General features: G+C 53.0%; 1 protein-coding gene across 1 annotated transcript in view; it reads left to right on the top strand.

The window, feature by feature from the left end:
- The first annotated feature begins 2,353 nt into the window (after positions 1-2,353).
- ATP12A (ATPase H+/K+ transporting non-gastric alpha2 subunit) overlaps positions 2,354-12,591 on the top strand; it is a 28,374-nt gene continuing 18,136 nt past the window's right edge. Inside the window, exons 1-10 of the mRNA XM_057532907.1 lie at positions 2,354-2,383; positions 2,915-3,067; positions 6,237-6,296; positions 7,089-7,292; positions 8,060-8,173; positions 9,123-9,254; positions 9,376-9,493; positions 9,755-10,023; positions 11,184-11,382; positions 11,518-11,627. Of these exons, the coding sequence (XP_057388890.1) occupies positions 2,375-2,383; positions 2,915-3,067; positions 6,237-6,296; positions 7,089-7,292; positions 8,060-8,173; positions 9,123-9,254; positions 9,376-9,493; positions 9,755-10,023; positions 11,184-11,382; positions 11,518-11,627 (1,368 nt within the window). The 5' untranslated portion in view covers positions 2,354-2,374. The remainder of the gene's footprint in view (positions 2,384-2,914; positions 3,068-6,236; positions 6,297-7,088; positions 7,293-8,059; positions 8,174-9,122; positions 9,255-9,375; positions 9,494-9,754; positions 10,024-11,183; positions 11,383-11,517; positions 11,628-12,591) is intronic.

The following is a 12,591-nucleotide window of genomic DNA, read 5'->3' as shown; positions in this document are numbered from 1 at the left end:
CTCACAGGTGGAGAAATGCTGTTCAGTCATAACCTGGCAGGGCGGGTGGACACAGGTGTGTGGGGCTGCCGTGTGCATGGGAGACGAGGGTGGTGGGTGTGAGGCCGGAAGGGAATCTTCCTCGTCCAGTTGTCGCCTGGATCCTCTTCCTCCACCTCGGGAGCCAGAGGGCGAGGTCCGTCCCCCAGGACTGCAGCAGGAGGGGCCTCTCAGGGACCAGGAGTAACTGACACACACAGGCCCACCTGCCTCTCGCCCACCTCTCATGGAGGCTGCTAAGGGAGAGAAAAAATCTGGATAACTAATTCTAAGTAATGAGATCTTCCCATCTTTAAACGCCTAAAGCACTTAGAACCTATACCATTTAGTGCTAAATTCTGTTCTTTCTGGGATCACTTACAGTCGTTTATTTGTTAAGTTTGGGTCTTCAACTCAAGTGTAACTTTCTCCAGGGCAGAGAATAACACAATGTTAGGACCATTTCTCCCAACCACCCCCTACGTCTAGTGCAATTTCAAATACGTTAAGCGCATTAACTGATTAAAATGAGCTAGGAATAGTTACATATATTATGACAGCCTGTCCCAATATGTAATATCTGTCACTTAGAAAAGTCCTAGAAGAGACCCAGCGTGGATATGCTTCTTTTCAAAGACAGGAGAACCCAGCTTCAGTAGAAGCTGCTACTGCAGGCTCGGGCTGAGAAGATGTCCCAGGCTGTACCTTGGCCTTTCCGGCCAGCCCAGGAGAGGTCACCAGACTGGGTGGAGGTCAGGGTCGCTAGGCCCTGGGGCCTGAGAGAGGTGAGTCTGCGTCTCTCTCAGGTGAGGACTACTCCAGGTGCCTGCATCACACACAGCCGGAGGCCATTTCCTCGCGGGACTCTGGGGCAAGGTGACTGGCAACGGCGAAGCAGTACGTCTGGAGTTAGGGTGGGTGTGGGGCAGTGGCAAAGGTCACACCCAGGACACCTGACGGCATCAGAGGCTGCCACAGGGGCCACAGCAGCAGTGGCTGAGACAGACACCTGGCGGAAGCCGGGATCTCTGCGGGACCATACAGTGTAGGACAGGGTTCTCTGCCGTGCAGCTGGTGGGAACTGAGATCTTCTCCAAACTTGACACCAACAAGATTAACAGCAGTCTTCTGCGAGGGGGTTGCTTCCACTTATTATTTATTTATTTATTTGTTTGCTTGTTTGGCTGCGCGGGGTCTTCGTTGCCGCGAGCGAGATCTTCATCGCAGCATGCGGGATCTTTTTAGTTGCGGCATGCGGGCTCTTAGTTGCAGCGTGCATGTGGGATCTAGTTCCCTGACCAGGGATGGAACCCGGCCTGCCTGCACTGGGAGTGCGGAGTCTTAACCACTGGACCACCGGGGAAGTCCCCAACTTACTCATTTTTAAACCTGCGCCACCTCCTCTCCCCACCTCCCTCTCTCCTGGCCCCCTCATCAAGTCAGCGTGAATCGGGTTTGCTCCGGGAGCGTGCACTCCACTGGAGCCCAGGGCCCTCTCTCTAGGCGTCCTCTACTCCTCGTGTCTCAGAACATAGAGCAGGAACAGCCCCTGTGTGCCTGCAGGACCCCTTCTCCCGGGTTCCCAGCAAAGTGGGAACAAGTTTCATACCAAGTTTGCCTCTCCTTACACAGACCTCCCCAGCAGTACACTGCTGCTTGAGGTGCGACGCTGGAGAACCTGTGATGTGTATCTGTAACCAGATGTCGCCGCAGTCTTCCCGTCCCTTAGGACTCAGTGACTCACTGCTGTTGCCCTGCTGCACGGGGGCGGGGGGAGTGGGAGGTTGAGGGGGTGGGATTTGAGTTCAAACTCTGCCCTTTCGGGAAGAAGGGAAGGGGGGTGATGGCGACTGTGGGGCAGCCCTTGCGGAGGAGGGGAGGCTCCGTCCCCACGGGGCGCCACGTCCGGAGCCCTCGGGCCTCACAGCGCCTCCATCCCCGTCTGGACCCTGCAGAGGAACGGGGCTGCCCGTCGGAGGGTCTCCAGGTTATCCCCCGGTTCGCTCTGACCCCATACCGCCCCCTGAAGCCGATTCTACGATCGTCCGGGGCTTCCTACTGCCGGGACACCGGGAGCTGCAATCCCCACCTGCGAGCAATTAGGTCTCAGAGAGACGGGCGGGCGGGGTCTCTCCCCGGGGCGGGGCGCACGGCAGGTCGGGGCGCGGAACCGCACTGCCCACCGGGCCCATGCTCGCCGGGCGCGCAGCCCGCTGGAGGGGCGGGGCGGGCCGGGCCGCACATTTAAGGCCGCACCGCCGCCCGAGCCAGACAGGTAGGCGCTCGGCTGCCGCAGGAGCGAGGAGCACGCCGCCGGCCTCGGCCCCCGCCCGCCCCCGGGGCCCCCGCCCGCGCCATGAGGCCGGTGCGCGCAGCCGGGGCGCGAACGCGCGGGGCGGGAGGAGAGGGTGGGCGGGCTCCGCGCGGCTCCCTCCGCTGCGCGGAGACCCAGGGCTGCCGGCGTGAAGACGCGACGCCAGACGCGGGGCAGGGGCCGCGGGGGTCCTGATTCGCAGGCGGCGCGGGGCTGGGGACTCCGCCGGGGCGCTGTGGCCCGGAAGCCGCCCCGGCCTCTGAGGCCCAGGAGTTCAGTGGGCGCCCCGCCGAGGAACGGCGCGCTGGCGTGTCCCGTGGGGACCAGGCACGAGGGAGGCCCTGCCCTCCTGGGGGAAATAACTTGCCCAGCCCTGCGCGCGTCCAGCCAGCCCTGCGCACCGCAGCGGAGGAGGGAGGCGGCGCGGGGGGGGCTGCTCGCGGGGCGGGGAGGGAGCAGCTCCCGGGAGGAGCGGCCGGAGGGAGGGCGGCGCGTCTTCCCTGCAGGTCCCGCCGGGGAGGCCTCAGCTCCGCTTTGGAGAACCCACCTCGGGCCAGCACCGTACCTCCGCTTCTCTTTCAGAAAACAGAAATTTACTCTGTGGAGCTCAGTGGAACCGGAGACATTGGGAAAACTGACACGGGGGATGGCGAGAAGTACGGGGGCCTGAAAAAGAACTGCTTGGAACGCAAAAAGCATCAGCCGAAAGAGGAGCTTAAGAAAGAACTCGATCTGGTCAGTTGAGCCAAACGGGTGCCCCTGGGCACTGCCCTCCCCGCTGAGAGCTCGCCCCTATAACCCACCTCCCACAGAAGAAAATTCAGTCTCAAGAATTTGAAAAGCCCTGAGACTTGTTTCCTTGTTTTTTAAAAAAAAATGGTGTGATAATATCTGCCCGGGGGTCAGGCCTCTGAAAGCTCCGTGCATTCAGGCTGTAGGCGCGCCCAGGTGGGACTCTCAGAGCGGAGTCTCTGATTCCAGTCTCCACCGGCATGGATGGCCCAGACCGCTCTCCTTCCCGGCGGCTTCGCTGAGATGATTTAAGCAGCCAGCTGCCACATTCTAGCTGATAAGATTGAACTATGTGAGGCAGAACCACCCAGGAGGAAAACCAAAAGCCCTACACTTGCTACGTTTCTGGGTATATTTGCCTCACGAGGAAGAATTTCAGCGGTAAGAGAGTTGGGCTTGGCTTCAGACAACCTGAGGCTCAGCTGAGGTCCAGTTCTCCGTGGCTGGTCTGTGACTCGGAGCAAACTTCTCAGCTTCGCTGAAGCTCCATTTTCTTTACGTAAAATGGGAAATAAACAAGTTTTGTGGGTCTGTCAGGGGAAAAGTGAGATAGGAATGAGAGTGTTCTTAATGGAAGTGTTTTGTGGACGTGCAACCCTGTTTCTAGTAAAGCTGGCTGCCCTGGAAAAGAGCTGCCCTAGAACTGAAATGTGACACTGCATCTCAGGAATGCCAAAGGGGAAACTTCTACCGTGAGTTTGAGATTATGCTAGATTGTCCCTGCGCTTCACTGCAGACCTTAAAGCTGTGATTCTTTGAGCAGCTGGTAGTACTGTGTGCTCACGTGTGCTACTGAGCCAATTGTTAAACACTCAGGAATTCGGCAAGCTGACTGATACTGTATTAGTAGCCTGAAGTGTGACTGGGGTGAGAAATCAGTAAATGCTACAAATCGGAGCTCTTTATTTATTTTTCCTGGAGAGCTCATTAAACAGCACACACCACTAGGCATTTGTCCATGTATCTTCTGATGACACTTAAGACCACACCCCTGGAACTGGACTGACCTGAATTGAAATCCCAGTTTGACTGAAATTCAGTTCCCTGTTTTGAAAAATTGGAATTAGAAATGGTACCTACCTCTTGGAGTTGTTAAGAGGGTTACAGAGAAAGCAGGAGAAAGAGTGAGATAGTCATTCTTATTTCCTACGTATCTCAAGCAGTTAGGGGTGAAGACATAACTAGTCTTACTTGAAATTGCTAATCATAACGTGAATATATATCCATTGTATCATATGCCTGTAAATTACAATGAGAACCTCCCTTGAGATTGGAGCATTTTGTGAAGATGTATAATACAGAAAAATAATTTCCACAGTATTGGCCAAAGTGTTCCCTTGCTTCCTTGCTGAGATACATCTTTCTTTCCCTCTTTTTTCACAACCTTCTCACAAGAATCCTATAATTTGTGACTGCATACTTTGATGCCCTTGCATCCCGACCCCTCCAGCAAGTTAGAACCTTGATGAGAACTATAGCATCCCTGGCTTCTGAAGGCCCAGGCGGATAGTGACTCAGGCCTGAGCCACCTGTTCCAGCAGAGTTCACTCCCGCACCCTGCCCTGCTCTCATCCCCAGAGCCGGGCTAGCAGGAGAGGATAGTGCAGTACAGCCCCTTAAAGTCTGAGGTCCATCCATGGAACCAATGGCTCTAATCATCCTTTAACTTTTCTCTGCCCAGGACTTGGTGTACTGTGCACAGAACTGTGTCTTAATCCTTTGACTCCCCAGCAATATCATATTCAGTTGATATTGGTACAATGAACGAATGAGCAAGGCAGATCTGGCTGAGGAGAGAGCAAAAAGTCTCTTTTGTACCATGAAACGTTTTTGCATATACTTGAGAAAAGAGATGGTTCTGGTACCAGTCACAGTATAAATTTTTGTTTCAGACAATCAGAGTTTTAGAATCCTGAATGTTGGGTTTTCTAGATGGGGTGAGGAAGACTTAGCCCTGGGTTTTCCGCCACAGGAAGAGGCTTCTATCCTTTGGCCCAGAGATTCTCAAAGGGAGAGGAGAGGGGGACTTTGCTCCCCAGGGAACATTCAGCAATGTCTGGAGACATTTATGGTTATCACTTCTTAAGGGAGGGCGCTGGTGGCTAGAAGCCTCTACAACAGAGTTATTGGCCCAAAATGTCAATAATGCCAAGGTTGAGAAACTCTGCTTTAGCCTAATGATTCTGTGGAAAAATTAGCAAGTGTGGGCCACCCCCCCCCCGGCCCCGGTATTTATTTGGCAAGTTTTTATTTTTTATTTTTTTTAATTTATTTATTATTTATTTATTATTTATTTTTGGCTGTGTTGGGTCTTCGTTTCTGTGCAAGGGCTTTCGGCAAGTGGGGGCCACTCTTCATCACGATGCATGGGCCTTTTCACTATCGCGGCCTCTCTTGTTGCGGAGCACAGGCTCTAGAGCGCAGGCTCAGTAGTTGTGGCGCACGGGCCTAGTTGCTCCGCGGCATGTGGGATCTTCCCACACCAGGGCTCGAACCCGTGTCCCCTGCATTGGCAGGCAGATTCTCAACCACTGCGCCACTAGAGAAGCCCCTTGGCAGGTTTTTAATCTGAGGGCTTCTCTGACAGTGAACTGAGTCTCAAGTACTGGAATAAGGAAAGGCATGCTTCTCTCTACCAGACCGCCTGCCCAGTGAGGGCTGCGTGGGTAACAGCTGTCAGGACATGAAGTGGTTTGGCACTGCTCATAGCCCTCCACTGATCCCACAGTTCAGGTCTGAGTTAAGTGTCCAGATCACTGGTGCCTGGACAACAGGTGTGCTAGGATTTGCATGTGCTGGAGACCAGACTGAGGTGAAATGCATTGCTTTGCTCATAAAAACTAAGGACAGCTACTTTGTGGTAAATGGCAAGTTAAGTCTGAACTATTCAGGGATGGCCAGAAAATCCCCTGGCCAGTGACCGCTCCTGCAGCCAGGTTCTCTTCTCTCACTGCAGTAGCCCCTGGGACAAAGGTTCCTTCTTTTCATCCCACACTCCCTGGCCCCTCTGCCTTCCTCAGTGCTACTCCCAGCTTTCATGGGCTTGTCAAGGCTTAGGGTTTGAGTCTCGGAATTATCTAATTCACTCTGTTCTTCTTTTCATGGGCTTCAGGATGACCACAAACTCAGCAATGAGGAATTGGAAACAAAATATGGTACAAACATCATTACGGTAAGTCATCAGAGAACCAGTGACAGGGGAGAGAATCCCGGGACTGTGCTCAGGGTTTGTGGAAAAGAATGAGTGGCCTAAAGCTGCAACTTTGAGAATGCCAGCCCCCCACATGCCCACCATGTGAGACAGGGCTGGTTCCCCTCAGGAGCTGGCCCGTCTGAACCACAGCCCTGGCCAAGCCCTCCGCTGAGCTGTGCGCTTGGTCACAGACAGTTCTTTGACTGTGACCGCAGCGAAGCTGTGGTGACCCCAGGAAGGTTTGGATGCTTCCTCGTTGTCATGGTCAGGGGTTGCTTTTAAATCCTGTGCCCAGGACGTATTAGGGTCTTATCAAGCCCTCCTTCCGGAAAGGGACAAGGCTGCAGGGCACACCATGTGCCTCATAAAATCTCCCACCGCAGAAGTAGGGCTTCCTTCTGTGAATTCAAATCTCAGATCTCAAAAGTTTTGGTGTCTTAACATCAGGAGATTTGGGTACACCTGTTCAAGTCAACAAGGACACCTGCAGTGTGAGGAGCAGGCGATGCCTGGGTTTCAGGAGTTCGCAGTGGGCGGGGGAGGCAGACGTGTAGGAAGGCACGCAGCAGCCACGCTGCTCCCCGAGGCGGCATCTGAGAGGCCGAAGGGCACGCTGAGGGAACGGCGGAGTCTGACAAGCGAGGCTTCCTGGGTGGCGCAGTGATTGAGTTGGGACATAGTAACCCTTACCCACCCTCTGCAGAAATGTGACATCCAACCCAAGGCGGGGGAAACATCTGATTTCTGTTTCTTTTGGCTCTGCTTTCTCAGGGTCTCTCCAGCACCCGGGCTGCTGAGCTCCTGGCTCGGGATGGGCCCAACACCCTGACCCCCCCCAAGGAAACCCCGGAGATTATCAAGTTCCTCAAGCAGATGGTGGGGGGGTTCTCCATCCTCCTGTGGATAGGAGCCATCCTGTGCTGGATCGCATATGGGATTCAGTACTCCAACGATAAGTCCTCCTCCCTGGACAGCGTAAGGCCCTGGGGCTCCTCCTGGGTTTGCTGGTAACGGGGTGGGGGGCGGTGAGGGGTCAGCACCGTAACGCAAGGGCAGAGCATTGGGCTGGGGTCAGGGGTCCACCACTGATCAGTCACCACATGAGTTTGAGAAAATCAGTCATTTTCCCAAGTGTAAAACAGAAATTATATCTGACTTTCTGGTGTCTCAGAGGCAGTATGAGCATGAATTTTTCAGAGAGAGAGAGAAACACAAAAGTTCCTACGTGGAAAAAAAAAAATCGATATCCACGTGAAGTGTTTTTAGGCTTTCTCTCCTCAAAGCTAATTCTCTCCCTTTACTGTGGAGAGTTTCTGTGCCTGCTGATAACGGAGAACTGAAACACAAAACTGTATTGGCCGACATGATGCTGAGAGAAGGAAGCCAGATGCGAAAGGCCGCATACTGTACGATTCCATTGATGCGAAATGTTCAGAGCAGACCCGCCCTGGATTCAGAAAGCAGATCAGTCAGTGGCTGCCAGGGCTGGGCTGGAGTGGGGAACGATGGCCAGTGGGCTCAAGGGGACTTATGGGATGATGGATTGTGGTGATTGTCGCACAACTGTGTACATTATTAACGATCACTTAATTATATACTTCAAATGGGTAAATTGTGTGGCCTGCGCATCACACCAGGACACTACTGCCATCTCTCTCACTGGCCGTGGAGCACCCTGGCCCTAGGATCTGGCCCATTCCTGATGCTTGTTTTTCTGATTGACGCCTGTCCTCCTCACCCAGGTGTACCTGGGCTCCGTGCTTGCCCTGGTCGTTATTTTAACCGGGGTCTTTGCCTATTACCAAGAGGCGAAAAGCACCAACATCATGGCCAGCTTCCACCAGATGATTCCACAGGTGAGTGCGGCACCCTCCGTGGTGTCTGCGAGACTCGAGATAAGCGAGCGTCAGGCTGGGGGAGTGGAGGAGCTTGGAGGCCTGGGCCCCCTCCCTGCTGTCTGCAAAGTCTTGGGCAAGTGACCTAATCTCTGTGGAGCCCCTGTTTCCCCCCAGGGTTTTGAGATGATCAGTGAGATAAGATGGAGAAAAGTGCTTAGTCGAGAGCAAAGCGGGGCAGGAACATGAGTCGTTGCACAGCCTCTCCTGTGACTGCGCCTCAGCGCTGGTGAACTGTTTAGACAAAAGCAGTTCAGGTGGTTCTGAGCGTGAACCGAGGAGGCCGACCTCTGATTCTTTAAGTGTCACCCTCTTTGCTCCCATTTCTGAGCCTCCCCGCGTGTTGCCCCAAAGTGCCCTCAGTATGGGAGGCCCCCCATCCCTCCGCCCACAGGAACCCAGGAGGGGTCCCCTGGGAAGACTGCGCACTGCTGTCGGCACGGCGGGAAAACCGCTGCCTCGCTGGTCTGCAGGGCTGCTGGACAGAGGGGACTTCGGTTGGGATCCTTTGTGCTCGGAAGTGGAGAGCCTTCTCTCACTCCATTAAAGTTTTCCCGACCTGAGCAACATGATTAAACCCTTTGGCTCAACCTTCAGGAGCCTTCCTGGACCTCCCAGCAGGATCGTTCATCCTTAATGGTCTCCCTTTCCGCCAGGCCCAGGGCTGTCGCTTTGCTGGGCCCTCCCATGGCAGAATTTTCTGGGTCGAAGAATATCTCCATGAGCTCCTACTCAAGAAAAAATAGTCTTAGGGTCTTAAGGCCCCAAGTAAAAGTCTTTGTTTCATTTTCTGCTCTTCTGACAGCTGTGGATCCTAGCGCCTCCCTTCCTGAGGTTTGGGGAGGGTGCAGGAGGGCCAGCATCATTCCAGGAGGGAATCTGAGGCCTGGGTCATGATTTTCTTTCACAGCAAGCGCTTGTCATTCGAGATTCAGAGAAGACAGTTCCTGCAGACCAGCTGGTGGTGGGGGATATAGTGGAGATTAAAGGAGGAGACCGGATCCCTGCGGACATCAGGTTGCTGTCTGCTCAGGGGTGTAAGGTGAGTGTCACAGGCACCCTGAGGATCGTGCTCGTGACCAGCTGGCTTGCTGTGGTCTTTCCAGGTCTCGGTGTAACTGGGGACAAGGTGCCTGATCCTGAGCTTGTTTCAAAACTTCTAGGTAGATAACTCATCTCTCACTGGGGAGTCTGAGCCCCAGCCCCGCTCCTGTGAGTTTACCCATGAGAACCCCCTGGAGACAAAGAATATCAGCTTCTTCTCCACAACCTGTCTGGAAGGTAAGTCCAGCTGCTTGCGGGACCGCATGTTCCACTCATAGCACTTCTCCGTCTTCAGGCTTTGTTTTTCTCTCTTTACCGTCACTTGCTGCAAAGGCTTCTCCAAGAGAAAACGAGGAATTGAAGAACCCAGAGAGCTGGTGTTCGGCCTTAGTCATGTCATGTGCTGACTGGCCACGTAAGCCACCAAAGAGAGGTCCGTGAGGCTGTGGTCCCTCCTAGCTGAGGAGCCCTGGAATAAAGTGTCTGCTCCACCTGTAGGCACAGCGACGGGCATGGTCATCCACACGGGCGACCGCACCATCATTGGGCAGATCGCCTCGCTGGCTTCGGGGGTCCAGAACGCGAAGACGCCCATTGGCATCGAGATCGAGCACTTCGTTCACATCGTGGCAGGAGTGGCGGTCTCCATCGGCGTCCTTTTCTTCATCATCGCGGTGTCCATGAAGTATTATGTCCTGGACTCCATCATCTTCCTCATCGGCATCATCGTGGCCAATGTGCCTGAGGGTCTCCTGGCCACTGTCACCGTGAGTCCGCGCTACTAGTGGTCGCACCCTGACCCTGCTAACGTGCCATTCTGCTGTGCTGGGTGGGCGCCCGCCACGGCTGAGTCTGCTCCGGCAGGGGCGACCGTGGTACATTCTGAACAGACTGTTTCTTAGAGGGACAAAAAGCATTGTGGTTTGTTAATATTTGAATGCATTGTCCTTGAAAACTTACATTTTCGTTTTCAGGAGATCTGTCTGCAAATCCCTTAAGATCTAGATAAGACAGTCTTGAACCACCATTTACGGATTTTCTAGAAGCCGGATACCTTCCCCCACATTTCCACTGTTCTTAAAAGGAAAACAAACAAACAAACAAACTCCTTTGGCAGTTTCTACAGCTGAGGGACTTGAGCACACTTTTCACCTCGCTTCTCTTCCCTCTCAGACTCGCACGGACACACGCAAATGCCCTCCGTGTGTTCCTGCAGAGCAGTTCAGCCCTTCCCTGTGCTGACGTCCAGGTTCAGCTTCGGTTCTCCCTGCTTAGCTCACCCTTGAACGAGGCCCTCCTCTGCGGTGCAGGCCCTACAGGCGGGGAAGAGGGCTTCGTATCTTCAGTCCTGTGTGAGGGTGGCTTGGCGCCATCCTGAGCAAAGACACAGGTTTTTGATTCCAGGTCTCCTCTGACTCCAGCAGAGAGTAATTTGACAGAATTGGAGGCAAACAGAGCCCTTTGAGATCTGCAGGGTTCAAAGAGAGCGAAGAATGTTTGCATATGGAGCTCTTAAAGTGAAACAAATGCTTCCTGATTCCCCAAAGCAACAAGGTAGCCCTTTGGGACAAGCCCGTTGGCAAATAGCGGCCGAAGTCCGTCTCACGCGCTCTTGCTTGTGAATGACAGCCAAGGCCCCCTTTGTAATTACACGTGACTTGCCTGGCTCTGCGACCTGTGGGTGCTTTAGGATCATTTTCCTCAAGGGGCAAAGGGACAGAAGAGTGTTCCACATTTAATAGAAGAAAGGACTGTGGCATATCGTGTATAGGGCTTTGTATGCTTTCTCAGTCACTGGGGCTGATGCAGCTTTACTGCATCTGTAACCATACCTGACACTAGGCCAGCTCTACCTGTTTCTACGTTATTGAACCCGAGTTCAAAAGGGTGGTTTTTCTCCCAGCTTCTCCCTCTCTCCTCCGTCTAGGTGGCTCTGTCACTGACGGCAAAACGAATGGCCAAGAAGAACTGCCTGGTGAAGGGCCTCGAGGCAGTGGAGACTCTTGGCTCCACCTCCATCATCTGCTCAGACAAGACGGGGACCCTGACCCAGAACAGGATGACCGTGGCCCATCTGTGGTTCGACAACCAGGTCTTCGTGGCGGACACTAGTGAAGACCAGTCGAGTGAGTCTTCGGGCGCATCCAGCCGGGCCCTGCACTGCGGACTCAGCAGCGGGGCTGGTCTGCAGCCCTGGGTTGAATAGTGCTGTTCGTGGGTGCGAGCCCAGCACCCTTGGCATCCACTGTTCTTCTTTCCAGATCAAGTCTTTGATCAAAGCTCTGCAACCTGGGCCTCCCTGTCAAAGATCATCACGCTGTGTAACCGCGCTGAGTTCAGACCAGGACAGGAGAGCGTCCCCATCATGAAGGTGAAGGCCCTGCGCACGGTCTCAGTTGCAGCCAGAGCCAAGGCACTTTCTCTCTTCTGATTTGGTGCTTGACTTAATCTCTCCAGCTGAGTAGGGTTTATACTGTAAGAGCCAGTCTAATCACAAGACCTGTAGAAAATTTTTTTCGCTGTAACTAGCTTCGAGAAATCTAAAAGTTCTCAGAATATTCACGTGGGCCTTTTGAAAATTCTGTCTCTTTCCAGAAAATGAATGTGCCTTTAAGTTACTCTCCTAACTTCTTTACCAGCTAAGAAGATATAATCAAAGGTTCCTTATTACATAAATGCCATTCACTGATGGTTAAAATGTAATCGGCTAGAAATAGAAGGAGGGGTCTTAGAGCGTATTCCTCTGGGCTGCGTGGAGCTCTTGTATAATTGCAATATATGAAACTTCTCTCTCTCCTCCCCTCCTTTCCTCCCTCTCCCTCTCAGGAGTCACTGAATCTGTGCTCTCCTGGCTTTTCTGTTTGCCATCTGTTTCCTTCATTGACTTACTTATATTTTTTGTTTGCTTTTCTTTATCAGCCAGCTCATTAATTGGCCAATCACTTCTCTGTATCTTTCAAGTCCTTATCTCCAGTTCTAATTTCTCACCCAAACTCCATGCATCTCCAGCTAGCTGTGTGTTTCCACTTAGAGGTTTTGCATGCTAGACACTCTAACAAATTATGTTTTTCACCTTCCACCTGTACCCAAACTTGCTCCAAATTAATATCCCAAATTTTCTATTTTTCTATGCCATAACCATTTTACTTGTCATCCTTTTGGAAGTCATCTTTAACTTTCTCCTTCCCAAATATCTAGTGAGTCACCAAGGCCTATTACTCTTGTTTCAGAATATCTAACTTTACATTTCTGTTATCACTAATACCTTGCATTGGAACAATTGTACCAACCTCTTAATTGGCCTCCATGATTCTGGTTTATCCCTCCCCTGTCTT

This window comes from Balaenoptera acutorostrata, chromosome 18 (assembly GCF_949987535.1).
Source record: "Balaenoptera acutorostrata chromosome 18, mBalAcu1.1, whole genome shotgun sequence".
Taxonomy (NCBI): domain Eukaryota; kingdom Metazoa; phylum Chordata; class Mammalia; order Artiodactyla; family Balaenopteridae; genus Balaenoptera; species Balaenoptera acutorostrata.
This window is presented reverse-complemented; position numbering and strand designations above follow the sequence as displayed.